General features: G+C 43.0%; 3 protein-coding genes across 9 annotated transcripts in view; 2 read left to right on the top strand and 1 right to left on the bottom strand.

Annotated features, from left to right (window-relative positions):
- Nucleotides 1-2974: 2974 nt before the first annotated feature.
- Nucleotides 2975-27006, top strand: part of LOC134211754 (GTP-binding protein RAD) — a 96142-nt gene continuing 72110 nt past the window's right edge. For 3 of the 7 annotated variants that reach the window (XR_009979083.1, XM_062688940.1, XM_062688934.1), the window contains exon 1: nt 3157-3309. The gene's annotated coding sequence lies outside the window, so the exon portion shown is untranslated. Of the gene's footprint in view, nt 3122-3156; nt 3310-3776; nt 4017-4092; nt 4114-16303; nt 16751-27006 lie in introns of those variants that run through there. The other 4 variants (XM_062688935.1, XM_062688936.1, XM_062688939.1 and 1 more) reach the window with 4 other exon arrangements.
- Nucleotides 7603-8515, top strand: LOC134209584 (transcription factor Adf-1-like). Its single transcript, XM_062685581.1, has 3 exons — nt 7603-7866; nt 7929-8091; nt 8152-8515. Exons 1-3 carry the CDS (start codon nt 7725-7727, stop codon nt 8513-8515), a joined length of 669 nt encoding a protein of 222 aa, XP_062541565.1. The 5' UTR covers nt 7603-7724.
- LOC134209583 (uncharacterized) lies at nt 19512-22308 on the bottom strand. The gene is made up of 4 exons (XM_062685580.1): nt 21814-22308; nt 21185-21751; nt 19998-20616; nt 19512-19906 (listed from the first exon to the last, which is right to left on the bottom strand). Exons 1-4 carry the CDS (start codon nt 22306-22308, stop codon nt 19512-19514), a joined length of 2076 nt encoding a protein of 691 aa, XP_062541564.1.

Genomic DNA, 27006 nt, shown 5'->3' with positions numbered 1-27006 from the left:
TTATAAGGCGGTGTGCGTAATTTCTGGGATGATGCCGAAAGACATACTTCTGGAGGAAGATGACGAGTGCTTCAACGACAGGGACTCGGTGCAGGTGCGACGTGTCAAGAGAGCAGCTTTTGCTCAAATTGCAAAGGGCATGGAACCCTGCAGTCAAAGGTCGTTTGACCCAAAGACCGGAGGAATCGAATTGGATTAGTAGGAAGCATGATCAGGTCAACTTCCACCTATCACAGGTGTTGTCTAAACATGGCTGCTTTAAAAAGTTCCTGCATAGGTTCGGGTTCGGGTTAGTGGGTCGGGTGATCCCATCCCCACACTACCTGAGTTAACCTCCTCAGGTGTCTGTTTGCAGATTTCCGTTTACCCTTGCTCAAGAAAAAAAGGATAGTTTTGTGACGAATATTTAAGCTGTGGAGAAATGTCAGTTGAAATATATGATTAAATATTTTACCTTTAATTATAATTATAAATCATAAAGACCTTCCCTTATATTCATGTGGTTAAACAAATTTTATAAAAAGTGCCTTAAAATATTTTTCAGAGTATTCAGTTGTAGTTGTCAGTTTTAATAAAGTTATATTGTTGCGTGTTTATGATATAGGAAATGCGATTTAACTTGATAAATTTGAATTGCTGACTATATTTCAAGTGACCTCCTTTAAAGAAAATGTATTTTGAAATTAAAATATCGTATTACATTTTGATGAACATTAATCATCCTTATTTTATTAGTAAGAGTTCGTAAGAATCTCCATCTAGTAAATGACAATCCTATAGCTCATGCTCCTTATGGCAATACGCTAGAAGAATCAACGCTGTCATTAAAAGAAAAAGTAGAATCAAGAAAAAAAATCCACATGCTAATATTTATCATCTTCCAAACATAGACGTACATGTTCATGGTAGAATTAGAGGCGAAAGTATAGATTTGATAGTTCCGTTAGCAAATCAAACCATCTTCCCTTTGCAGAGGAGAGATATCAGCATTGGCGTAACTAATGAAAAATTCTAGGGGGGGCTAACACTCATAACACAGAAAGTTTACCATTTTCGCTCGATTCAACTGATGTATATTGTTGGTCTACAAGATATCAATGTAATGGACGACTTAAATATTTCAAATGATGTTCATCGACGCTCAGCCCTGGTTCAAAAAGCTAGAAATCTCGTAGGATTTCTAAAATCCTTGATAGGTTCAGAAAACCATAGGTGTTGGGCTAACCGTAAATAGAATGTGAAGCACGATCCTGATTTTTAGTTAAACACTTTTCGCCAGCTTTGAATTCAGTGGCCTGACAGTTCCTACGAGCTTTCAAACGGCGATCTAACCACAACAAACTAACGTTTCACATATTTTCTCTCAGTATTTCTGTTTCACGCCTACTGAGACATTTTCACTGGTTTCATTGCTGCAGCAACAATAGGAGTTTAGAGAATTAAACAGTTATGCGGAGTTTCTAAAATCCATCCGAAAGAATACAAAGTTCTTTCTTATTCAACTTTTAGTTACCTCTACTTGAAATCTAATAGTTTTACCGAACCTTTCTCAAGAAGCCTACGGTGATAATTAAAATGCGCTGCATCTTTTAGGATTGGTATTAGTTAGGAAGGTTGGGATCATACGCTCGATTTAGATAACAATTACTCACAAAACCCTGGAAAAACTTGAAAATCTCAAGGAATTGTCCATTATCCATTAAGTACTTGTTGATGAGGTATTTCATTTGGTATTTCATAAGTTATAACGTGTTTTGGGGGATCCAAATTTTGTCGTGAGCAAACCTTATAACAATTGCTCGAAGTTCAAAAACTTGAGCGAATAGATTGCTGTAGTGTTTCGAAGAGAGTAATTGGATAATGAAGACAATCCTTTCTCTGCATTTACCCCCGTATATAATCAGTCGACTAGATATGCGTAATACTTACACAAAGTAATAAATTTTCTAGGGGGGGCTAGCCAGATCCTAGGTGGGGCTATAGCCCCCCTGTAGTTACACCAATGGATATCAGCTTCCACGCTGATACTCTTCCCTCCCTCTTCAAATGGGAGTTTGGTAGAAGGAAGGTCGTGAGATTTATACCATCACAAATATTGCCCTCCGCTCGCTTTCAAATCCACTTCTATAAAACATTCTTAATGCCTGTCGTATCCTAACGGACTTTTCAAATCTATACTTTCACCTCTAATTCTATCATGAACATGTACGTCTAAGTTTGAAAGATGTTAGGGTGTTAGCATTTCCATAACATTGGAAAACGCGTTTAACTTCACGCAGAAGTAATACACTCATCTTATTAATCATAAGATATGATCATTTTAATAAAAATCTCAATTCGTAATTTAAAAAAGTATTCAAATTCCATTGGATATACCTTGCCGTGTTAAATTTCTGTGATTCTAATTTTCCTCTGATGACACCGTTTATGGTATGTGATGTATTTTGGACTTTTGGCTTCTTACCTTTCTTTGAATAAATTGAATAAAATAAATTGAATAAATTGAATCGTGTGCCTGTTTAGTCTCTTTCATATTCACTCTTTCAACAAATTGAGGAAAAGATGTCCAAAATACCATCGTTACCCTATTCAGTTCTCCTAGCGTATTAGTTTCTATCCACATTCAAGTCATGTTCTACATGCACTTTCATTTAGTAATTGAGAGTTCTCCATGCCAACATCAATTCATGAATATTATGTGTCGAGCACAATGACACACGCAAATTGCAAACTCGATAGACCACCGTACGAACCGGGAATCGAACTCGCCATAACCGTCTTAGTTAACACCGTGTCTTCACGACATAGCTTCCTAGGTTTCAATATCTGTTGAATTATAATTTGTTTACAAAGAATCTGCAAAAGTCCTAAAATATGCACACAAGTTAACCATCCGTTTCATCACCAAAAGCTTACTCTTGAAGCACAGCCTGAAGCATAGAAATGTGTTGAATGATACCATATGTTCATTTAATTATCGGTAGAAAGAGAGTCGGTTCAACCTTTTACTCTCGCGTGTTTTTGGTCTGTTTTGAGTTGTTTTACCTTCCGAGTTTTCCTTAATAGAAGCGCTAGAGTGACGCTTTTCCGAGCACACGAAGAGAAAGTGCCGTATGATGACGTGAGTGGTTATGACGAAACACCAAGATTTTCATTAACTTCGACTTTGTTGAAGCGCATTCAGTCTTGTAAAAACATTCGCTGAGAACACGTGTTTCACTGGGGGCCATTTACAGTTCTATTTTCATCGGAAATAAGATTTTTGCACTGTGTAATACTTTCTATGTGTGTTGTCAAAGGAAATGTGAGGTACACATTAGTTCCTAGAATGTAGATTGACCCTGTTTCAATGAAATTCGAACAAGAAAAAATACCACAGTTAGATTCTGCATCACTCAACATAATCGGAACGATGATGATTTTTCAATTTCGCAGATATAGTGCTTCAAATGTGGAAAAGTTCTAGCTACATCTCCTTTAACCAATACGAGAAGACGAATCTAAAAATATCGAATCCAGTCAGTGTTTTATTTTTCATTCAAAGCGAAACATTTAGGAATACGATACATATGTAGCTCTCTGGCATGTAATGATTGTGGGAGAGCAAACATATCTGACGTATAGAAAATACGAGAGGATAATCAGAAATCTGGTGAAAAGTTGCCGGAGGAAACAGCTGAAGATGATTCTACTCTCAAAATGCATCGAAAACCTACTTTATTCTGTATATAAAACTACTGATTGTTTAAATGTTACATCTAACACGTTACTGTTTTCTTATCGGTGATTTATTGGATATAATATTGTGATAAAGAAAACAATTTCGCCACAGTGATATAATACCAGATGGTACACACATCATTTAGCGAATAGAAAAACAGAATTGGTGATTATTTCTAGTCTGATTATCGATGCTCGAACCGACGTACCTATATGGCAAACAATAATTTTATATGAGGTATCGAAAGCAGATCACAATATTTTTAGCCATGATTTCATTGGAACGGGGTTAACATGTACGTTGATAGATATGTAGAGCGTGTAAATTGTGTATTTTACGCATCTTAGTAAGAGAAAACACGGCTCAGCAGATTGCAAAAAAGACATAAAAGTGTAGGTGATACTTTCTGTTTTAAAGCAGTAATTAGTACTCCAAATGGAACAGTTTTGACCAGTTGAACGAAGTACTTTTAATGTGATAGAAAACGGTTTTATGTAAGATACATAAACTTTCTGCCAACAAGTGTGCTACTCTGGAAAGTCCTAATAAAAACGTTACTAAGCGTTTAAAAAGCTAATTATTTTAAAATTTAGAATCAAAGATTTATAATTTATTAAAATAGCTGATATGCCATACTATATTTAATGTGTTGACCAGACTGCGAGCTTTATTATTGTATGTGTTGCACCTAATACTTGCTGGAAATATTGGATATGACGGTTGATGTAAAGGTTATTAAATGATGACCTACATAACAGCCTTTCATATGCATTAGAGAAAAAAAGCATATGAGTGATAAGCAATAAGTATAAAAGTATCTGATAAAAGGAGTTTTCCGATAAACGGGTTTCTCCTGTGGGTTCAATCCCAGGTTCATTGTCGAATTTTCGCACTTTTCATAAGCAGGTGTCCAATTAACCGTCCTTCCCCTTTCTTAGCATGCGCAATTACGTGATCAGGATAAGTAAATCTCGATTGTTGAAGAATGCCTTATTTTTATCTTTGAGGTAGTGATTAGTTCCAATTCATTGGGTCGTGTGATTAAAATGTAAAGCCCGCAGTCCACTGTTTGTCATAATGACAAATATTTGTCAAGTTTATCCGGATATCTATCAAACTGATTAGAAATCGATATGGATATCAGACTGACTTGTAAAATATTTGTCATTATGACAAACAGTGTACTTATAGCTTAAATCTCAAAGCTCGTAGTATTTCTTTAGAAGTGATGTGAAGAGTAAATTACATGTTTACCTTATCATTAGAGGTGGTGGAAATTCGCGGTAAAATTTTCAAAATTTCGCGGATAGCCAATTCAGAAAATCTGAAAATTCGCGGCAATTTCGCGGTTAATTATGTTTCGGTACAAAAAATAAAAAAGACAATGTAGATTCCATATTTATTTGAATTGTTGCGTTTATTAATTTAAAATTATTTTTTTATTATTTCTTTGCATTACTGATCAAAACATTTGTTTGGCCAAATTTTTTTCCGTCCACTTTTGGCGCTGATAAGTGTACTGGCTGACACTACGTTCAGCATCTACCGAGTTTCCAGGAATAGACAGATATTTCACCGATATTTTGAAGAGCTGAGGAAAGCGGTCTCGGTTTGCAAACCAAAACGTGATTGAATCGGCATTTTCCTGTATTTCCGTAACAGCATGTTTGTAGGCCGATAGCTTATCCTGTATCATAGACTTGTTGGTTGCACATTCTGAAATTCCATCTAACAGGTCATCAACAGACAAAACAAATATTTTTCGAGACTAGGTCATAAAATCGACTAAGGCAACAGAATGGAATAAAATGATTAATTTCGCGGTTTTTCGCGAAAATGTTTAAATTTCGCGGATTTCGCAGCTTCCGCGAAATCGCGAATTTCCACCACCCCTACTTATCGTAGAGTAAATCACATGACTGGTATCTAATCTAATCTCATACATGCGTAGCCAATACTTGAAAGCATCCTGGAAAATGACGGTTTCTGAATTCCGTCATTTTTCTTTTCATATGGCCAGGCCAACTACGCAGTATGTACCGCAGAGATGACTCCTAGATATTGAGCGACTTCAGGAATACCTAAAGTCACTTAATAGCTTGGAATCGAGGGGAAAGGAAGAAAGCGTGGACCTCCCGTACCAAACGCTTCCAATAATATAGATACCTAATATATGATAAAAATCGTGAACGTGTTTTTTGTATCATGTATTTTTTTTTTCTTCCTAAACAATGGAGTGGGAATCTGCTCAACAGACATCCTGGGTTGACCAGGAAGTGCTGGGTTAGGGGCCACCTCCAATGAGGGAGGCAGGGCTGCATCCCCGACCAGCTAAACCGTTTCCATTGCCGCCAAGCCCATCGTCCCTTCGGTACAACCAGAAAGTAATGCTTCAAAGGGGGCCAGTGCATGACGCACCCTCGAGGTTAGCTGCGTGTCCTTGCAGCATCGAACATCGTGACTCGCTTTTTAGAAGAACACCATGGTATCGTGCCAGCGCATTGCCGGCTTTCCAGGTGGCCTTACCACGCCCTATGTCCTCGGAAGGTGGGCAGGGTCGACTTCGCGCCTGCTTCCCTCTGCACGACTGGTATCAAGAATGATGATGCCGCGTGCACCCCAAATTGACCTTTTCTGCGATAGGGCCTATTCGCCAGCACACAGAGGGACTTGCCGACGCGGTGCCTACGCCTGACGAGGACCCCTTTCCGTCCTCGGGCTCGGAACCCGCCCGGTTGACCGATTTGTATCATGTATATGAGCGTGTATGTGTATATCTGTATGTGTGTATATGAGTGTGTATGTGTGTTTATATGTCTACACTGATAGACTAAAGTATTCGTCATGTTTTAATAGAGCTACTATGAAAACATGACGAACACTCATGTCCATCAGTATATGTATGTATTTGTGTATATGTATGTGTGTATAATGTGAATGTGTGTGCGTTTGTGTGAGTGCGTGCGTGGTAAATTTACGGATTATTAAAACCTTACCTCTCCTCAATAAATCTGACGCAGAACATGTTTGAGCATTTACATAGCCTTGATCGCAATATTAGCAAGGGCATTGCCCTTGATAACAATCGATCAGCCCTTGCAAGCACAAACATGCGCACGTCTTCCGGATCTGCAGCACTTTTTTATACACTACACATTTGTTTCGACCGCGGTCACTGCACTGGTTCTATTGTTCTACTTTCAGGCGCATCACTGCACAAAAGTAGAGCGCAAAAACCAACCGCACGCGAAGACGGTCGAAACGAGACTCGTAGAGTAAATCACATGACGGGTATGAATAAAAACTGCTCGGACATGTAACCCATAATACATCCGAATTTAAGTTTTGACTGCACTGGGCAATTACCAATATTTCGGAAGATGAGATTCTGCCGCAGGAGCGGATGGAAGGTGTTGTGTGTCCAATCTAGAAAAAATGGTACAAGCTGGACTGTAGCAAAAATCGCTCAATCACATTTCTGAACAGCGCTTTCCGTAGTTCGGGTTTCAGGAGCATTTTCAAGTCCTTTCGAAACGTGCAGACCGGTGCGGCAAGGATATCGTCTGGCACGTAAGAACTTACGTGAGACAAGTTACGTCCCATAATATCAGTTTGAAGAATTTGGTCTGCAAAATGTTGGGTTGACATTAAGGAAGGAGCGTCCAATATAGCTCTGGTCCCCACAAGTTCCTATTTCACGCTTCAACGGGTCGACCGATGACAACACCATCAGCTAAAGGCTAGATCACAATAGCGCGTTGAGCTTCGCGTCGCGCTGACAGCGCGTTAACGCGTTGTTTTGAAACTGCTGTTTACTATGTGAGCCATCACAATGACGCGTCGCGTGTTTCGCGTCGTTGTACTAATTTTGAAAAAATGTTCTAAACAGACCGCGTCACGCGCGTCGGGAACTTTGTTTTTGAAAAAATTCAAAATCAACGCACAAGTTTCCTTCTTGTTCACACAATTTTTTTTTGAAAACGTGAAAATAAAAAGAAACAAAATGGATTTTGAAACTACGTGTGATTTAATCAACAAAGTGAAGCAGCACAATTGCTTGTGGGCGAAATCTAGTAAGGATTATCGTAATGTTTTGAAAAAAGAGAAGATCTGGGTGGAAATAGCAGCTGAACTGAAAAAGTCGGGTAGGTATTGTTTTTATAAAAACGAAGTAAATGTATGAAATATATTTATATTTTTATTATAGTTGATTCGATAAAAAATCGCTGGAAAAGCTTGAGGGACAGATTCGTCCGCGAGCAGGGACAGATTACCGTAGCATCATCATCCGGATCTGCAGCACCCGACAGTCCATCATGGCAATATTTCAACGAATTGAGTTTTCTGAAGGCGCACTGTCAGAAAAGACCGTAAGTTATAACAATTTCGTAAATTAATTTCCATTCCTAATAAGAATTTAATGGATGCAGCACGATGTCAAATTACCAAAGCTCATCGCAAAATTCAGCTGATCCGGCAACATCATTTTCGGAAGCAGATCCGAACGGGGAAAACGAGCAACAACAACAAGAAGTACAGCAAATCGAGCCGGAAACACCAACCATAAGAAAGCGAAATGCCATGGATGCCAGATTCCATAACATGCTGGATAAAGTTGAATCTTTGTGCACCCCAGCAAAAACATCCCGACATGATTCGTTTGCCCGTTATCTGTGTGACAGGTTGGAAATACTTCCGCTTTCAATGGCTCGTTCACTGGAACTTGAAATTTTGAATCATGTCCACAAGACAATCAATGATGTTGAGAATGTGGAGTACTTAGATCCTGAATAAAAGCACTGTATGTACTTTTAATGTTTGATTTCTGCTTACTTGTCTGTTATAAATTAATTGAATAAAAATTATTTTGTACCAGAAGTATTGTTTAACATTTATTTTATCTTTTTCGTCATCTATGGCATTACATTCCATCTGAAACATGACCTGCTCTTAACTCAGTATTCAATTAGCATTTCCTCAGTTATTGATTGAAAGCTTTTCCAGCCAAAGCACGAGTATGTAATCAGAGCGTTAATGAATTAAAGCTTCTGATGAATGATTAAATTTGTTATGAATAAATAATTCAACTCATTCAACAATGATTAATTTATTTTTGATAATGATTAACGATTATGATTAATGAATAAAATGGTTGGAGTATGATTAGCGATTACGGATCGTGATTAAATACTGACACAATAGTTATGTGTATGATTAATAATTAACGATCTATATGATAAATGATTAATGATTATGAATAACCAAATTGAATGATTTGCTTAGTGATCAATAATGAAGTAATCATTCTCTGAGGCTATCAAATTGGATTATTCAAATGCATAAAAGTTATATGATTTTGATCAAACATTAATGAATAAAAGCGATGTATGCAATGATTATGATTGATGATAATGAATAAATTCTAAACAATTATGAATAGTGATTGTTGATTAGATGTATAATTCTATGATTAACGATTAGTGAATAATGATTAAATCATATTTTTTTGTATGATTATGATTAATGAATAATGATTAAATAACCCATTATTCATTGATCATGATTAAATCTATAATGCTCTGGTATGTATCTTATGTGGCAAGTATAATGGATACCGAGATGGATACACTATGGCCAGGGATACGAGGGATACGAGACCGAACCGAGAATCGAACTTGCCATCTTAAGAGTGGCACGTTGTTGCTTACAAGGCTAACTGGAGACCTTACATTTATTCTCTATAATTGATAAATATGATTTACTTTTTGTTTTGAAGAAATTTTAAATTACTATTGAAATTTTTCCAGTGATTCGCAATTTCCTCCAAGCATTTTTCATGAATTCCTTCAGCAATTCAGACGGGAATTCCTCAAAAAAAATCCTTCAGGAATTCCTCAGGGAATTTCTTCGGGAATGCCTCCGAGAATTCCTCCAAAAATACCTCCTTTTTTCTCCAGTAATGCCTTCGGAAATTCATTCAGGAATTCGTCCGAGAATGCCTAAAGAAAATCCTCTAGGAATTCCGCCGGGAGTTCCTGCAGAAAATCCTCCAGAAAGTCCTCCGCGAATATTTCCAGAAAGTCCTCCGCGAATGTCTCCAGGAGTTGCTCCGGGAATTCCTCCATTTGCTCCTTCGGGAATTCCTCCAGAGATTCCTCCGGGAATGTCTCTCAAAATTCTCCCGAGAACGTTTCTATGAATTCCTTCAGGAAGGTCTCCAGAAATTGCTACGGGAATGTTTCCAGGAATTCCTACGGGAATGCTCCAAACTGGTTTCCTGGGAATTCCTCCGAGAATGCCTCCAGTAGCTCCTCTAGGAATTCCGGCAAGAATTCCTCCAATAATTCCCACGGGAATTGCTCCAGAAATTTCTCGGGGAATTCCTACAGAAATTCCTCCGGGAATTCCTCCAGGAATTTCTGTGGGAATGTCAATAGGAATTCATCGGGAAATGTCTCCAGGATATCTTTCGGGAATGTTACTATGAAATTACAGAGTTACGAGAATTACTGTGGAAATTCCTCCAGTGATTCTTTCGGAATTTCCTCCAGGATTTTTTCCATGAATTCCTTCGGGAATTCCTCCAGGAGTTCTTCAGGGAATTGCTCCAGGAGACTCCCCTGGGAGTTTCTCCAGGAATTTCTCAGAGGGTTCCTCCAGGCATTTCTCCGAGAGTTCCTCCAGGAATTTCTCCGGGAGTTTCTCCAGGAGTTCTGCGAGGAACTCTTCCGGGAGCTCCTCCAAACATTCCTGCGGGAGTTCCTCAACGAATTCCTCCAGAAATTCCTACAGGAATGTCTCAAGGAATTTCTCAGAGAATATCTGCAGGAAGTCCTCCGTGAATGTCTCCAGGAAGTCCTTCGCGAATATCTCCAGTGGTTCCTCCTGGAATTCCTCAAGTAGCTCCCCGGGAATGCCTGCAAGAATTCCTACGGGAATCGCTCCAGAAATTCCTTCGGGAATTTCTCCAGGAGTTTCTACAGGAATTCCTCCGTGAATGTCTCAAACAATTCCTCTGAGAATGTCTCCAGGAGGTCCTCCAGGAATGTGACTATGGAATTACGGAGTTACGGGAATTACAATGAAAATTTCCTCCAGTGAATCGTTCGGAATTTCCTTCAGGCATTTTTTCCATGAATTCCTTCGAGAATTCCTCCAGGAGATCCTTAGAAGATTCTCCAGAAATTCCTCCGGGATTATTTCTACGAAAATCTCTGCGGCAATTGCTCCGGGAGTTCCTCCAGGAATTCCTCCGGGAATTCATCCACGAATGCCTTTGAGAATGCCTAAGGAAAATCCTCCAGGAAAAAAATCCTCTGCGAGTTCCTCCAGGATTTTTTTCCGGGGCTTCCTCCAGGAATTTCTACGGGAGTTCCTCCAGGAATTTCTCTGGGAGTTCCTGCAGAAATTCCTACAGAAATGTCTCCAGGAAGTCCTCCGCGAATGTCTCCAGGAATTCCTCCGCGAATGTCTTCAGGAAGGCCTCCGCGAGTGTATCCAGGAATTGCACCGGGAATTCCTCCAGTAGCTCCTCCGGGAATTCCTCCAGAGATTCCTCCGGGAATGTGACTAGGTATTCCTCCGGAAATATCTCCAGAAATTCTCCCGAGAATGTTTCTATGAATTCATTCAGGAAGGTCTCCAGAAATTGCTTCGGGAATGTCTCCAGGAATTCCTACGGGAATGCCCCAAGATGGTTTCCTGGGAATTCCTCCGAGAATGCCTCTAGTAGCTCCTCCAGGAATTCCTGCAAGAATTCCTCCAGAAATTCCTCCTGTAATTCTTCCAGGAGTTTCTCTAGGAATTCCTCGGGAAATGTCTCCAGGAGTTCCATCGGGAATGTTACCATGAAATTACGGAGTTACGGGCGTTACTGTGGGAATTCCTCCAGTGATTCTTTCGAAATTTCCCCCAGGAATTTCTTCGGGAATTCCTCCAGGAGTTCCTCAGGGGATTCTTCCAGGAAACTCCTCCGGGAGTTTCCCCAGGAATTTCTCAGAAGGTTCCTCTAGAAATTTCTCCTAGAGTTCCTCCAGGAATTTCTCCGGGAGTTCCTCCAGGAATTCCTCCGGAAAATCCTCCAGGAATTCCTGCGGGAAATTCTGCAGGAATTCATCCGGAAGTTCCTGTAGAAATTCCTTTAGGAATGCCTACAGGAATGTCTCCAGGAATTCCCCAGGAAATGTCTCCAGGAATTCCCCAGGGAATGTCTACAGGAAGTCCTCCGCATAGTTTCTCTAGATATACCTTCGGGAATGTCTCCAGGAAGTGCTCCGCGAATGTCTCCAGGGTTTTCTCTGAGAATTCCTTCAAGAACTCCTCCAGTTATTCTTTCGGGAATTCCTCCAAGAGTCTCTAGGTATTCCTCCGGGAATGTATCCACTCCCTTCCTTCTCACTCCTGTGAGAATTTCTCCAAGAATTCTCACGGGAATTGCTCTAGAAACTCCTCTGATGAATTCTTTCAAGAGTTTCTCTAAGAATTCTTCCGTGAATGTCTCCAGGAAATCCTCCGAGAATGTCTCAAGCAATTCCTTCGGGAATGTCTCTAGGAATTCCTCGAATATCTCTAGGAATTCCCGCGAGAATTTCTCCAGGAATCTCTCCAGGAAATCCTCTGGAAATGTCTACAGAAATTCCTCCGGAAATGTCTCTAGGAATTCATCCGTGAGTTCCTGGAGACATTCTCTGAGAATTTCCTGGAGGAATTCGTGAGTTCCTGGAGACATTCCCTGAGGAATTTCTGGAGATATTCCTTGAGGATTTCCTGGAGACATTCCTGGAGAAATTCCCGGAGGAGTTCCTGGAGACATTCCCGGGAAATTTTAGGACACATTCCCAGAGAAATTTCTGGGGACATTCCCAGAGGAATTCCCGGAGACATTCCTGGAGACATTCCCGGAATAATTCCTGGAGACATTCTCAGAGGAATTCCTGGAGACATTCCCGTATGAGTTCCTGAAGAATTCCCTGAGGAACTCCTGGAGGAATTCCGGAAAGAATTCATGGAAAAATTCCTGGAGGAAATTCTGAAGGAATCACTGGAGAAATTTTCTTATTTATTCCCGTAACTACGTAATTCCATAGTAACATTCACGAAGGACTTTCTGGAGGAAGTCCCGAGAGGAATTCCTGGAGCAACTCTTGCAGAAATTCCCGAAGGAGGAGCTATTGGAGACATTCCCGGACGAATTCCTGGAGACATTCTCGTAGGAAGAATTTCCGAAGGATTTCCCGAAAGAATTCTCGGAGAAAATCGAGGAGAAATACTTGGAGGAACTCCCGAAAGAATTTATGGAGAAAGTCCCGGAGGAATTTCTGGAAGAATTCCCAAAGGAATTCTTGAAGAAACTTCAGGAGACATTCACGGAAGAATTCAAAAATGAATTTCCTGAAGAAACTCCCAGAGAAGTTACTTGATAAATTCCCGGAGCAGTTCTTGGAGGAATTTCCTGAAGAACTCCTGAAGGCTTTCTAGAGGAACTCCCGGAGGAATTCCTAGATGGACTCTCGGAAGAATTGCTGGATGAACTTCCGGAAGTATTCCATGTGAAAGGAGGAATTTCTGGAAGAACTCCTGGAGGAATTCCTTGAGGAACTCCCAGAAGAATTCCTGGAGGAACTTGCTGTGGAATTCTTGGAAGAGCTCTCGGAGGTATTTCCGGAGGAACTCCCGAAGGAATTCCTTGACAAACTCCCGGAGGAATTCCTGGAGGAACTCCCAAATGAATTCCTGGAGGAACTCCCGAATGAATTCCTGGTGAAACTTCCAAATGAATTCCTGGAGAAATTTCCGGAGGAATTCCTATATGGACTTTCGGAAGAATTGCTGGAGGAACTTCCGGAAGAATTCCAGGTGAAATTTCCGGAGGAATTCCTGGAGACACTCCCGGTCGAATTCCTGGAGGAACTCCCAGATGAATTCCTAGAGAAACTCCCGAAAGAATTCCTGGAGGAATTCTTGGAAGAACTCTCGGAGGTATTTCCGGAGGAACTCTCGGAGGAATTCCAGGAAGAATTTCCGGAGGAATTCCTGGAGCAACTCTCGGAGGAATTCCTTGACGAGGAGGAACTCCCGGATGAATTCCTGGAGGCACTCCTGGACAAATTCCTGGAGGAACTCTCGGAGGAATTCCTGGAAGAATTCCCAGAGGAAGCTTCCGAATGAATTCCTGGAGGAACTTCCGAATGAATTCCTGGAGGAATTCCCGGAGAAATTCGTAGATGGACTCTCGGAAGAATTGCTGGAGGAACTTACGGAAGAATTCCTGGAAAAACTCCCGGAGGAATTCCTGAAAGAACTCCTGGAGGAGTTCCTTGAGCAACTCCAAGAAGAATTCCTGGAGGAACTTGCGGAGAAATTCTTGGACTCCCGGATGAATTCCTGGAGGAATTTCCGAATGAATTCCTGGAGGAATTCCCGGAGGAATTCATAGATGGACTTTCGGAAGAACTGCTGGAGGAACTTCCGGAAGAATTCCAGGTGAAATTCCCGGATGAATTCCTGGAGGCACTCCTGGACGAATACCTGGAGGAATTCCTGTAAAAAATTCCGGAGGAACTACTGAGGAATTCCTGGAGCAACTTTCGGAGGAATTCCTTGTCGAACTCCCGAAGGAATTCCTGGAGGCACTCCCGGATGAATTCCTGGAGGAACTCCCGAATGAATTCCTGGGGGAACTTCCGAATAAATTCCTGGAGTGACTGCCGGAGGAATTCCTGGAGGAACTCCCGGAGGGATTCCTGGAGCAACTCCCGGAGGGATTCCTATTGGAGCTCCCGGAGGAATTTCCGGAGGAATTCATGGAGGAACTCTCGGAGGAATTCCTGGTGGAACTCCTGGATGGATTTCTGTAGGAGCTCTCGGAGGAATTCGTGGAGGAGCTCCCGGAGGAATTTGCTGGAGGAACTCCCGGAGGAGTTCCGGGATAAATTCCCGGAGGAGTTCCGGGATAAATTCCCGGAGGAGTTCCTGGAGGAATTCTCGGATCAAAATCCCCCGGAGGAATTCCTGAAAAAAACTACTGGAGAAATTTTCGAAGGAATTCCTGGAGAATCTCTCGGAGGAATTTCCGGAGGAACTCTTGGAGGAATTCCTGGAGGAACTCCTGGATGGATTTCTGTAGTAGCTCTCGGAGGAATTCGTGGAGGAGCTCCTGGGGGAATTTCCTGGAAGAACTCCCGGAGGAGTTCCGGGATGATTTCCCGGATGAGTTCCTGGAGGAATTCTCGGATCAACTCCTTGAGGCTGCAGGAATTCTCGGAATTTTTTTTGGATAAATCCTCCGGAGGAATTCCTGAAAAAAACTACTGGAGAAATTTTCGAAGGAATTCCTGGATTTTTTTTTAATGAATTCCTGAAAGAATACACGGAGGAATTCCTGGAGAAATTCCCGGAAAAATGTCATGTAGATATTCTCGAATGAAAACCTGGAAAATTTTTGAAAGCATACCTGCTCGAATTTCCAGATGAATTCATGGAGGAATATTTAATATATTGTAATATTAAACTTCCGAAGAAATTCCTGGAAAAATCTTTTGGGAGTTTTTGAAGGAAATCACGGATGAATTTCTGGAAGATCTCCTGAAAGATCTTTCTTATGAATTTCTAATGAAGCGTTTTATGAAGGAATTCCTGGAGCAATTTTTGGTGGAATTCTTGAAGGACATCCTGAAATAATTTTCGGTGGTAATCTTGATGAAGTTTCCTAGAGAATTTTCAAGCTAAGATTCTTATAGAGCACTTTGAGAGAAATTACTATGATAGTTCGTAGAGAAATTCTTGAATGAATTACTAGAGGAACTCCCGAACAAAATTTCTAGAAGAGCTCTCGAAGGAATCTAAAACGAATTTTAAGAGAAATTAACAGTGGAAAGTCTGCAGGAATAACCAGATAAAAACTTTAGATATTATCAAGAATTCTCATAGATTTGCTTATATTACTTCTTTATTTTCCGAAGGATTTTAGGTAGAAACTTTCGGCGGAACTTTGGACATAATTTCTGGTAGAATTGCTGGAGACATTTTTGGTTGTATTCCTGTAAGAATTCGCGGACAACATGAAACAATTTTTTTTTTCATAATTTTGTAAAGACACGGATTGGCAACCTTACGCCTTTGCTCACAAGGTTACTGGAGACTCAAACCGGTGATAGAATAAGCTTTTCTGGATGGAATTCATGTTCATAAACAAATGATCTCTTCATTTCAAGACTAAAAATTATTTATTTTCATCAAAAGCTGTTCAATTTAATATCAAATAATCGGCCAATTTGTCACGAAGCTGCATCGCATTTCTGCTTGCGTTATTTCCTGTTGAACTTCGCCTGCGCTCACATTCAGTAATGGCTCGATATTAGCTCGCCATTCCCTTCGATGATTATGTTGCCCGAACCATCTACCTGATCAACGTACCTTTCCGGACAATATACCTCAGAATTCAATTTTTTCAAAAATTATGGAGAATTATCGATGCCTTGACAACTTTCATTGCATTTTCTGGCTGCAGATCCATTGTTTTATCTATAATTCTCCATCTTGAAACTAGGATACCGAATGTATTTTCGATGGTTCTCCTTGCAATGCTGAGCCGAGTATTAAAGTTTTCCTTTCTCGGTGGAAGATTCGTACCTGGGTATGGTCTCATCAAATTGTTTTTCAAGGGGAACGCAGAGTCGCCCACAATAAAATGAGGAAACATAACTTCGGTATTGGGAAGGGCACAAGGTTCAGGCAAACCCACTTGATTTTGCAGCAAAAGTTGTCCAAAAATGCAATTGGAGAAAATACCTCCATCACTGTTGCCACCGAAAGCGCCAATATCCACCATCAAAAATTCATAGTTCGCGTTACATAATCCCATGAGAACGATCGAGTGATATCCTTTATAGTTGTAGAAAGTGGACCCGGCATTCGGTGGGCATTGGATGGCGACGTGCTTCCCGTCAATTGCACCGCAGCAATTTGGAAACTTCCACTTCTCTTTGAACTCTTCGGCATTCCTTCTGAAGTCTTCTTCAAGCGGCACAGGTAGGTAATCACGAACGAGAACTTCCCAAAGGACGTCACTCACCTCCATCGTGATATTACGAATCGTTGATTCACCCATCTTGAACATTCTGGCCATTATAGCGACTGGGGTACCATGAGCAAGATACCTGACAAAGGTTTCAAAATATTGAAAAAATATAGTTTAAAGAAATTCGAGATCACTTACATTAGAGTGAGAAACAATCTACATGCTGGAGAAATAGGCCTTCGAAATGAGAATTTCTCCAGCCGAGATCGAACTTTCCTCAACAGTAGGTCGAAAGTGGAAGGGCTCATACGTATCGATTCCTGGAAGTAATCCGGATCTCTTTGCCGCATTCGATCGTAATCGGTTTCAAAATATCCTTCAGTGGAGCGATACTGGTTAGAAGGTCGAACCCACCAACGCCGTGACTTTCCTCTGATGAGAAAATCGCGTAAATAATATAAAGCTGTCAAGCCTGCAGCCGGTCGCACAATCCGTTCCATTTCGCGTTGCACAATTTACTCAATTTTCTTGGAAATAAATTCTCGCAACTACTTCAAATACGATCAAAACCCGGAACTACACAATATTATGACATTTAAAAATCATAAAACAGCCCAACGCTGAAGTAGTATTGTGACTGCAAACGCGTCAAACGCGCTGATGGCGCGATTTAGTACAAAACGCTGCCGTTGAAGTCCAACGCGACGCGACGCGCAACGCGCTATTGTGATCCAGCCTTAAGGGTTGCGTACTTGAATTGTACAGACGTCTCGAGCGTCTGGTGCGGCTCAAACAGCGTCTGCCTGGTGTCCAGCCAGGGGGGGAGTAAGCCTGTCATCCACGAACAAATCAAGCCTACCTAAGATGTATTATCCGGGCCTCGCCGCTTGGGAAAGGCGGGCCACCTTGGGCCACCCCGCTCGGCAAGTGTAACATTTTTCGAACCGGAATCTTGTAAGATATTGGTTAACCTACACTATTGCTGACTAACGAAAACAATGTGGGATTGTTTATTTACATTTGCTTCATACTACATGCAGAGGAGGCGCGATGCACCGCATATTACCCCCCTGTGTCCAGCGGCTTCCGGAACGCTGCATCGCGTCAGCTATATCTACGGCAGCCCCACCAGCGCGATGTAGGTAATACCACGAAAAATGGAGAAAGAAGAAAAAGAGAACCTTTTTTTGGCAACCGACCGGGGAACGAAACAAGCACTATGATTGGAAACTCGGTAGGGGAGACTTGACCCCTTATTCTGATTTCCGATGTATCACAGCCAAAAATAAATAAACATTCGCGATTTCCACACAGATTCTCTAAGAAATATAGTATTTAACTTTACTGATGTATGACAGTCCTTAAATTATTGTTGTTATTGTTACACAATCGATTTTTTTGGAAAGCTGTCAAAAAATGTCTTTTAAAATATTCGGGGGAAATTGATTCAAGAACTTGCTTTGATAAAATTAGAAAGGTGCCCTCAAATTTTTTAAATATTTTTCACTCAAATTCGCTAGAGCACACTAGGTACATAACTTTTTTGATCTGCTTTTCTCCTTCTTCTACCTTTCTATTTTCCCTCCTCACTTACTGTCATTTCAAAGTTCACCTTCACTGTGACGTTCTAACGAGGCGGTGCGTCGATAACTCACATCAAGGTTGGTTAACTGTAGGTTCGTATAGAGTGTCGGCTGAATGTGTGGTGCACCGCAACGATTGTTGCGACACTCCCCCCCAGTACTCGAAGTCACTGGTTCGACGTACTTGTAGTTGCACCGACATCCAATACCGCAAGCTTCACAGCTGGTCTCTCCAGCAGTCCAGTTGATGTCCTTACTAGAGCTCGACGAACCTGTCCATCCTTGGATTGGATAGCGCGAACCACGCGGCCTCTCGGCCAGCAGTTCCTTGGCAAAGTCTCGTCCACTATAACGACGATGTCTCCTTCCGATAAAGGTTTTACACCACTAAACCATTTCGTCCTTCGGGTCAAAGTTGGCAGATATTCGGAAACCCAACGCCGCCAAAATCTATTGGCATAGACCTGCGACATCTTACATGTATGCTTCAGTGCATAGCTGCTGTTGTCATACGCGATCGGGGCTTAGAACCATCTGACGACCCGAGCAAAAAGTGATTCGGGGTTAGGGACTGACTGTGCTCATCGTCTAGCGGTAGTTCAGTCAACGGCCTTGTGTTGACAATAAGTTCTATCTCCTTCAACATATTCCTTAGTAGTTCGTCGGTGGGTGTGCGCGTGAGTTGGGTGTGTTTCAGGGCCTTCTTCACGGACTGGACTAGTCGTTCCCAGGCTCCGCCAAAGTGCGGCGAAGCGGGCGGATTGAACGACCACTTAGTGTCGCTGGTGACTAAATGTTCCATCAGCTTGTCTTGGTTTACGTGCTGCAACGCTTACTTTAACTCCCGACTGGCTCCGATGAAGTTCGTACCACGATCACTGATAATTTCTACAGGAGAACCTCGTCTGGCGATGAAGTTACGGATGGCGATGATACAGGAGTCTGTCGTGAGGCTATAGGCTAATTCGATGTGAACTGCACGTATAGTGTGGCAAGTGATCAACACTCCCCAACGTTTCTCGGTCTTCCGGCCAACAACCACATACATCGGTCCAAAATAGTCGATTCCAATGAAGGAGAACGGGCGGCAAAAAGCTTTCAACCGTGCGGGTGGAAGGGCGGACATTTCTGGGGCAGCTGGCCTAGCCAGACGATTTTTACAAAGCTGGCATCTGGTTCTCACACGATTCTAAGTTGAGCGGAGTTGAGGCACGTAGAATTTTCGTCTAATTTCGTTGAGTGCAGTCTGATGATTCATATGGCAGTACCGTTGATGGACACTGGCTATAATCAGGTCCGTAACTGTGTGGTACTTGGGTAGAAGTATTGGATGTTTCGTATCCTCTTCTACCACTTCACAGGCGTCTATACGACCCTTCATACGCAGCAATCCATCTCCGCCCATGAACGGACTAAGTTTGTACAATACGCTACTCTTTGGCAACTTCGTACTCCATGGTGAACGCTTTGGCTCTTTCAATAGATCGATTTCCGAGGCGAACTCGGCGTCCTGTACTATCTTCAGAATCATTAGTTCTGCTTCATGCAACTCTTTCTGCGTTAGTGGACCGGTGACGATGGGTTCTTCGCCAGTTTTTTGCACAGATTAGTCGGAAACCTTCGTACGTATGCCACATGACGCAGAATGTTTTTCCAGCTTGAAAAATGTTCCCACTGAAATAGTGCTGGTTGTGCGAAGTGAGGAAGCGCGGACGCAATTCTTCAATGGTTTCTCCAAAGTCCGAAGTATGGGCTAGCCACAGTTCTCTCGTCTTCCACAGAAAATCCGGGCCACAGAACCATCGGCTTGTAGGTGACAAATCCGGTAACTTTTGCCACTTCGTAGCGTCATCAGCGACATTCAATTTGATTGAAATCCAGCTCCACTCCTTCGGCTCAGAAAGATCCAGCATTTCACTTATGCGTGCTCCAACGAACTGGCTGTATTTTCGGTGATCGGAATTGATCCAGCAGAGAACATCGCGAGAATCCGACCAGAAAAATCTTTGTGCAGGTTTCAGCTTGTGTGTTTCCATGACGTCGTGCGCCAAACGAGCGCCGATTACCGCCGCTTGAAGCTCTAGCTTAGGAATTGACACGAACCGCAATGGAGCTACCCGTGTCTTCGCGCCAACAAGCGCGCATTCCACTGTGCCGTTTTCTTCAAATCGCAGATACGCAACCGCCGCAAATCCGTTTTCTGAGGCATCCACGAACACATGAAGTTGTTTCACGTTCCGCTGAGCAACGCTGGTCTTCATTCGGTAATACCTTGGAACGCTAACGTTGTCCACCTGTGGAAGAACTCGCAGCCACGTCTCAGACTATTCGAACTCCTCAGTCTTGATCTGGTTATCCCAGTCATCACGACTGCTCAAAACGTCCTGCAGCAGTATTTTCAAAGAACATGAGGAAATTTGCCAACAGCCCTAGAGGATCGTAGATCATCATCATCGTGCCTAGAATTTGACGTTTAGTTGGCGACCCTGGATAAATCCATGTTGATTCTTGGAGATGCTTTGAAAGTGAACGTGTCGGTGGCGGTACACCACCACATACCGAAAACCTTTTCAGTTCCCAGCTCGCTAGCCAAGTTCAAGCTTTTCTCGCCGGACTTTGCCTCCAATTCATGCAACACACGCTTAGAATTAGATAAAAAGTTACGTATTTCGAACCCCGCCTCCGCATGAACGAAACGAACGTCCTTCGCCAGCTTTATAGCATCTTCTTCCGTCTCCTCGCTAGATAACATGTCGTCGACGTAATGTTCGTTTCCTATTGACTCAGCCGCTCTCGGAAACTGCTCCAGAAATCGCAGCTCCAGCGCGCAGCTGGGCGACCACATAGCCCGAAGGTCATTACTTTCATTGCGTAGACATCTGGGTTTCGATCTTGCTCTCCATCACACCACAGGAAACGCTGACATTGTTGGTCGATCTTGTTCACCATCACTTGCTGAAACATTTCGCGGATATCGCCAGTGACGGCAATACTATATTCTCGGAAACGACGTAGTACGGATGGAAGAGAAGTGAGTTGGTCTGGTCCAGTCAGTAGAAAACAATTCAGCGACGTTCCCGCCACCTTTGCTGCGGCATCCCATACGATGCGTAGTTTTCCAGGCTTGTTCGGATTCACCACAGGAAAAATAGGAAGGTACCACACACGAGGAAAATGCTCGGCTAGTTGACTCTCCGTCAGCTTCTCGGCGTATCCACTGCGAACGTAGTTCCGAATCTTCTCCTTTAACTCTTCCGCCATCTCAGGTTCGCGTTGCATTCGCTTCTCCAAGCATAATAGCCGCCGCATGGCCATTGACTTGCTGTCCGGAAGTCGGACATCATCGTATCGCCACAGTAGACCTGTTTCGTAGCGCTTCTTTTTCAAGAGGGTCAGGGTTTTCAACAGCTGCTCAGCTCGCTCGTCATCCTTCGATAAAAGTGTTTTGATCGGATTATTCCTAGGCTGTCCAGCGAGAAATATGCTTTTACGGCTTTGTGTAGCTCAGCATCCTTCTGCTCACTACACTGGCACAAATGGACACTGTGGTGTCCTGTGAAGTCCGTCACTGCTCGAGCTGCTATAGAATAAGGTCCGAACACAATCCAGCCTAGACGGGTTCTGGTAGCGATTGGTTCGCTGTCTCGTCCCTCTCTGCTATCCAGTGCATGACCCAAGCGACAGTTATCCATTCTTATGAGCACACGTGGCTGTACGTTGCAGTATGAATCTGTCGGTAAACCTTTCAGGTGCTGATACTTTTGTGATAACTCCTCCATCGCGAGAGATTGTCGTGGTAGAGAAAGACTGTTAACGGTGTGCACCTTGGGAATCCAGTGAGTATTCGAATCGTGTACTCTGGAAATCTCCAACACCAACATAACAGAATTCGTTTCTTCCCGCTGATGATCTGAGGTGCATTCCAAGCACAAGGGGTACGATTCGCCTTCGAGTTGAAGCTCTTTCAGCAAACTGTGTTCCATCATCGTCACCGATGATCCATCGTCCAAAAAGGCAAAGGTGCGTACTGATGTTCCTCGTCCGTGGAGAAGCACTGGAACGTATCGGAAAAGAACTTTGCCAATGTTGCTCACATGAGTATTACACCTTTCAGTACGTGTGTCGGCACTGCTCTGAGATGTTGATGTTCCTGTCTTTTTTTTTAATAAAATATAAAGGCCTAAATGTCGAAAAAAAACCCAGATTAATCCACCTAGCATTGTTGGTGCCTTTCTCGCATTTAGTTAAGACACCAACCTTTTATGGGGTTTATATGGTCCGATGTACCTTTTTCTTCATAACTTTGAAATGCAATGACCGATCGTTATAAAATTCAATAGTGATCAACAAGGCTTTGTCCCCTGTCGAATGAAACTTGTTGTGAGAAAATCGGTTAAGGATTACTATACGAAAAGTTGTCTAATGTTTTTTATAGCTTTTATGCACACACATACACACACACACACATACATACACACGGACAGACAGACATGTGCTCAGCTCGTCGAGCTGAGTTGATTGGTATATAATACTATGGGTCTCAGAGGCTTCTATAAAAAGTTCGTTTTCGGAGTGAAATGATAGCCTTTCGGTTCAACTTAGTTGTACGAGAAATTCAAAAACATAACTACCGTCGTGCGTTCTTCTGACTCCGGGGGCTACTTTGGATCTTTGATTTTCTAAAAAAAAATCTAATTTGAAATAGAAAGTTCCTTCAACTATCAACAAGACAGCCGAATGGTGATCATGGCATTTACGTCATAGTTCATGTTCCAAAATGACCAAAGCAGCCCTCGATTTGTGAAAAGAAACCTCGCATGACGGTAATCGTTCTGACAAATATTGAAAAGGAAAACCAAAAATTCCACTGAAAATGCTCGAGTTGTGTAATTTTTTCGAATATTGGTATATAGTTATGGAATGTTGATTGATGTTTCATTGGCTTTTATCGGTGAGAAGAACTATAGCTGAGCTAAGTGACAGGGAGCATTTTTTACGAAGAACGATGAAGTACAGAATCAAAAGTTATCACAAGAGAGCGACAAATATGAAACTGCAATATATTATTCAATCTATTATTAATTAACGACTTGAAATATTGTTGCTGCAAGGATATGGCTTTTTCAGCCTCTGGGTTGATCAAAACGGCTATATTTTGAATTACTCGACGTTTCGGCAGAATTTATTTTGCATTTTCAGAGGAAAATTAACAGTCAACCGTTTTTCGTTTTGAAGACATATTGTACAAAACCGAAAACGGTAGACTGATAATTCTCTCTTGAAAAAGGCAGAATACATCCTGCCGAAACGTCGGGCAATTTAAAATACAGCCGTTTTGATCAACCTAGAGACAGAAAGCCATATCCTTGACGCAATATTATTCTACAATAGAAGTAAGCAAATGGCAATTGAAGAATACAACACGAAATTGAAATGCTATTTCACCTAACGTCTACCAAATACCTACCGCGAGCCGAAATGTGCGCTGGGATGGGAGCATCTTGACGGACGAACGTGTGGTGATCGAAAGGTGGAAGCAGCACTACGAGGAACATTTGAATGGCGCTGAGAGTACGGGCAGTGAAAGTCAAGGCAGCGGAGGAGATGACTACGTCAGTTCAGCGGACGAGGAAGGCAACCAGCCCCCACTTTGAGGGAAGTTAAGGATGCCATTCAACAGCTAAAGACCAATAAAGCAGCTGGCAAGGATGGTATTGGAGTTGAGCTCACCAAGATGGGCCCGAGAAAGCTAGCCATTTGCCTGCACAAACTGATAGTCAGAATCTGGGAAACCGAACAGCTACCGGAGGAGTGGAAGGAAGGGGTTATATACCCCATCTACTGGAGTGTGAGAACTTTCGAGCGATCACCATCCTTAATGCCGCCTACAAAGTGATATCCCAAAGTGATATCATCTTCCGTCGTCTGTCACCATTAGTGAACGAGTTCGTGGGAAGTTATCAAGCCGGCTTCGTTGACGGCCGCTCGACAACGGACCAGATCTTTACTGTACGGCAAATCTTTCAAAAATGCCAGGTGAATACCAGGTCCCAACGCATCATCTGTTCGTTGATTTCAAGGCGGCATACGACAGTATAGACCACGTAGAGCTATGGAAAATTATGGACGAGAACAGCTTACCAGAAGCTGACGGGAAGCTTACCAGACTGATCAAAGCAACGGTGGATGGTGTGCAAAACTGTGTGAAGATTTCGGGCGAACACTCCAGTTCGTTCGAATCGCGCCGGGGACTAAGACAAGGTGATGGACTTTCGTGCCTGTTGTTCAACATTGCGCTAGAAGGTGTCATGCGGAGAGCCGGGTGTAACAGCCGGGGTACGATTTTCAACAGATCCAGTCAATTTATTTGTTTCGCGGATGACATGGACATTGCCGAACATTTGCAAAGGTGGCAGAACTGTACACCCGCCTGAAACGTGAAGCAACAAAAGTTGGACTGGTGGTGAATGCGTCAAAGACAAAGTACATGCTTGTGGGCGGAACCGAGCGCGACAGGGCCCGCCTGGGAAGCAGTGTTACGATAGACGGGGATACCTTCGAGGTGATCGAGGAATTCGTCTACCTCGGATCCTTGCTAACGGCTGATAACAATGTTAGTCGTGAAATACGAAGGCGCATCAACTGTGGAAGTCGCGCCTACTATGGGCTCCAGAAGAAACTGCAGTCAAAAAAGATTCGCCACCGCACCAAATGTGTCATGTACAAGACGTTAATAAGACCGGTTGTCCTCTACGGACATGAAACATGGAAAATGCTCGAGGAGGACTTGCAAGCACTCGGAGTATTCGAGAGACGGGTGCTTAGGACCATATTTGGTGGTGTGCAAGAAAACGGTGTGTGGCGGCGAAGAATGAACCACAAGCTCGTCCAACTCTACGGCGAACCCGGTATCCAGAAGGTAGCTAAAGCCGGAAGGGTACGATGGGCAGGACATGTTGCAAGAATGCCGGACAGTAACCCTGCAAAGATGGTGTTCGCTTCCGATCCGGCAGGTACGAGACGGCGTGAAGCACAGCGAGCGTGATGGGCAGACCAGGTGCAGAACGACTTGGCGAGCGTGGGGCGTATTCGAGGATGGAGAGATGCGGCCTCGAACCGTGTATTGTAGCGTCAAATTGTTGATTCAGTGTTATCTGTTTAGATGTAGACTAAATAAGTGAAATGGAATTCTGCAGTACAAGTTAAGTCGGTGATTTGCAATGGAGGGTCGACGACGGTTAAACCCACAGTGATTATTTGGCTATCCGGTACAGGATGAGCAGCGGGGCATATGGAAAAGACGGATAGAGGCGGATATATGGAAGAGACAGCGTTTGGTCCTGCTACCGAAACCGGACAGGCCACCTGGAGACCCCTCAGCGTACAGACCAATCTGTCTAATAGACACGGTAGGGAAGCTACTGATCCAAAACAGGCTGTCGCCGTACTGAGGGTGTTGAGGTTGAAGCTCCTGCCAGGAGTCAAGCTAGTGGGATTCGCCGATGACGTTACCATCATCGTGTACGGAGAGTTCGAAGAGGTCGAATTGGCTGCAACCTATTCGATCAGTCTAGTAAAGAAATGGTTGCGTAGTAAGAAGCTACAGTTGGTGCATCATAAAACGGAGATGATAGTCGTAAACAACCGGAAATTTGTGCAGGAGGCGACAATTAGAGTCGCTGGCTGTGACATCATCTCCAAGATATCTTTGAAACAACTGTGGCTGATGCTCGACGTTGACTACGTTTGCAAGCACGCGGTGAAGGTGATAGCGGCACTATCGAGGATGATGGCGAACGGCTCTAGAGTGTGCTCCAGCCTCCAGTAAGCACAGGCTGCTGGCAAGCGTGGCGGTTTCAACACTACGATTCGGATGTCCAGTCTAGGTGTCAGCGTTGAGCGCAAACTGCAACGTGCGAAAGCTGGAGAGTACACATAGTCTAATGTAGTGTCATCAGCGCATATTGCACCGTATCTCGCGAGGCGGCATGTGTACTCGCGGGCATGATGCCTATCAAACTGGTGGTGGAGGAAGAGGGGGAGTGTTACCCCTCAAGGGCACCGATAATGCTCGCAGGAATACTAAAGCAGCAACTGTAGCAAAATGCCAGAGGGAGAGGGACAACTCGGCTAAGGGAAGGTGGACCCATCACCTAGTCCCAAGTGTGTCTGTGTGGATTAGCAAACCTCATGAAGAGCTAAACTTTGGCTTGACCCAATTCTTAACAGGCCACGGATGCATTAGGTGATATTTGCATCCCGAGTAGCACACTTGTTGCATATCAGTCGCTGTGGCTCATATGCGACTAAATCTAGTCACATTGGAGTTGCTGTAACCAAATCTATCTGAACTGTGCTACTAGGGATAGGTTCGGACATGCGGCTTCCCTCGCCTGTCCGCAATGCACAGACGGGAGGAGGAGTACGCTAAGTACTGCCTATCCTCCAGAAGTAATACTGGAAGGTAGTTCCATGGGGATCAGGTCATTAGAAAAGAGGGTAACCCAAGCAACCTTCTGTTACTTGGGTGGCTTTAGTGGGTCGGCCTTCTGCCATCCCCACACCCTGAATTTTAAGGTGTCTGTTTGGAGATTTGCTATCATCCCTACATAAAAAAAGAAAAAAAACACACACACACACACACACACACTGCTCAATTGAATTAAAAGAAATTAATCCTAGCT

This window comes from Armigeres subalbatus, chromosome 2 (assembly GCF_024139115.2).
Source record: "Armigeres subalbatus isolate Guangzhou_Male chromosome 2, GZ_Asu_2, whole genome shotgun sequence".
In the NCBI taxonomy this organism is placed as follows: Eukaryota; Metazoa; Arthropoda; class Insecta; order Diptera; family Culicidae; genus Armigeres; species Armigeres subalbatus.
Note: the sequence above shows the minus strand (reverse complement) of the source record. Positions and strands in the feature narration are given on the sequence as shown.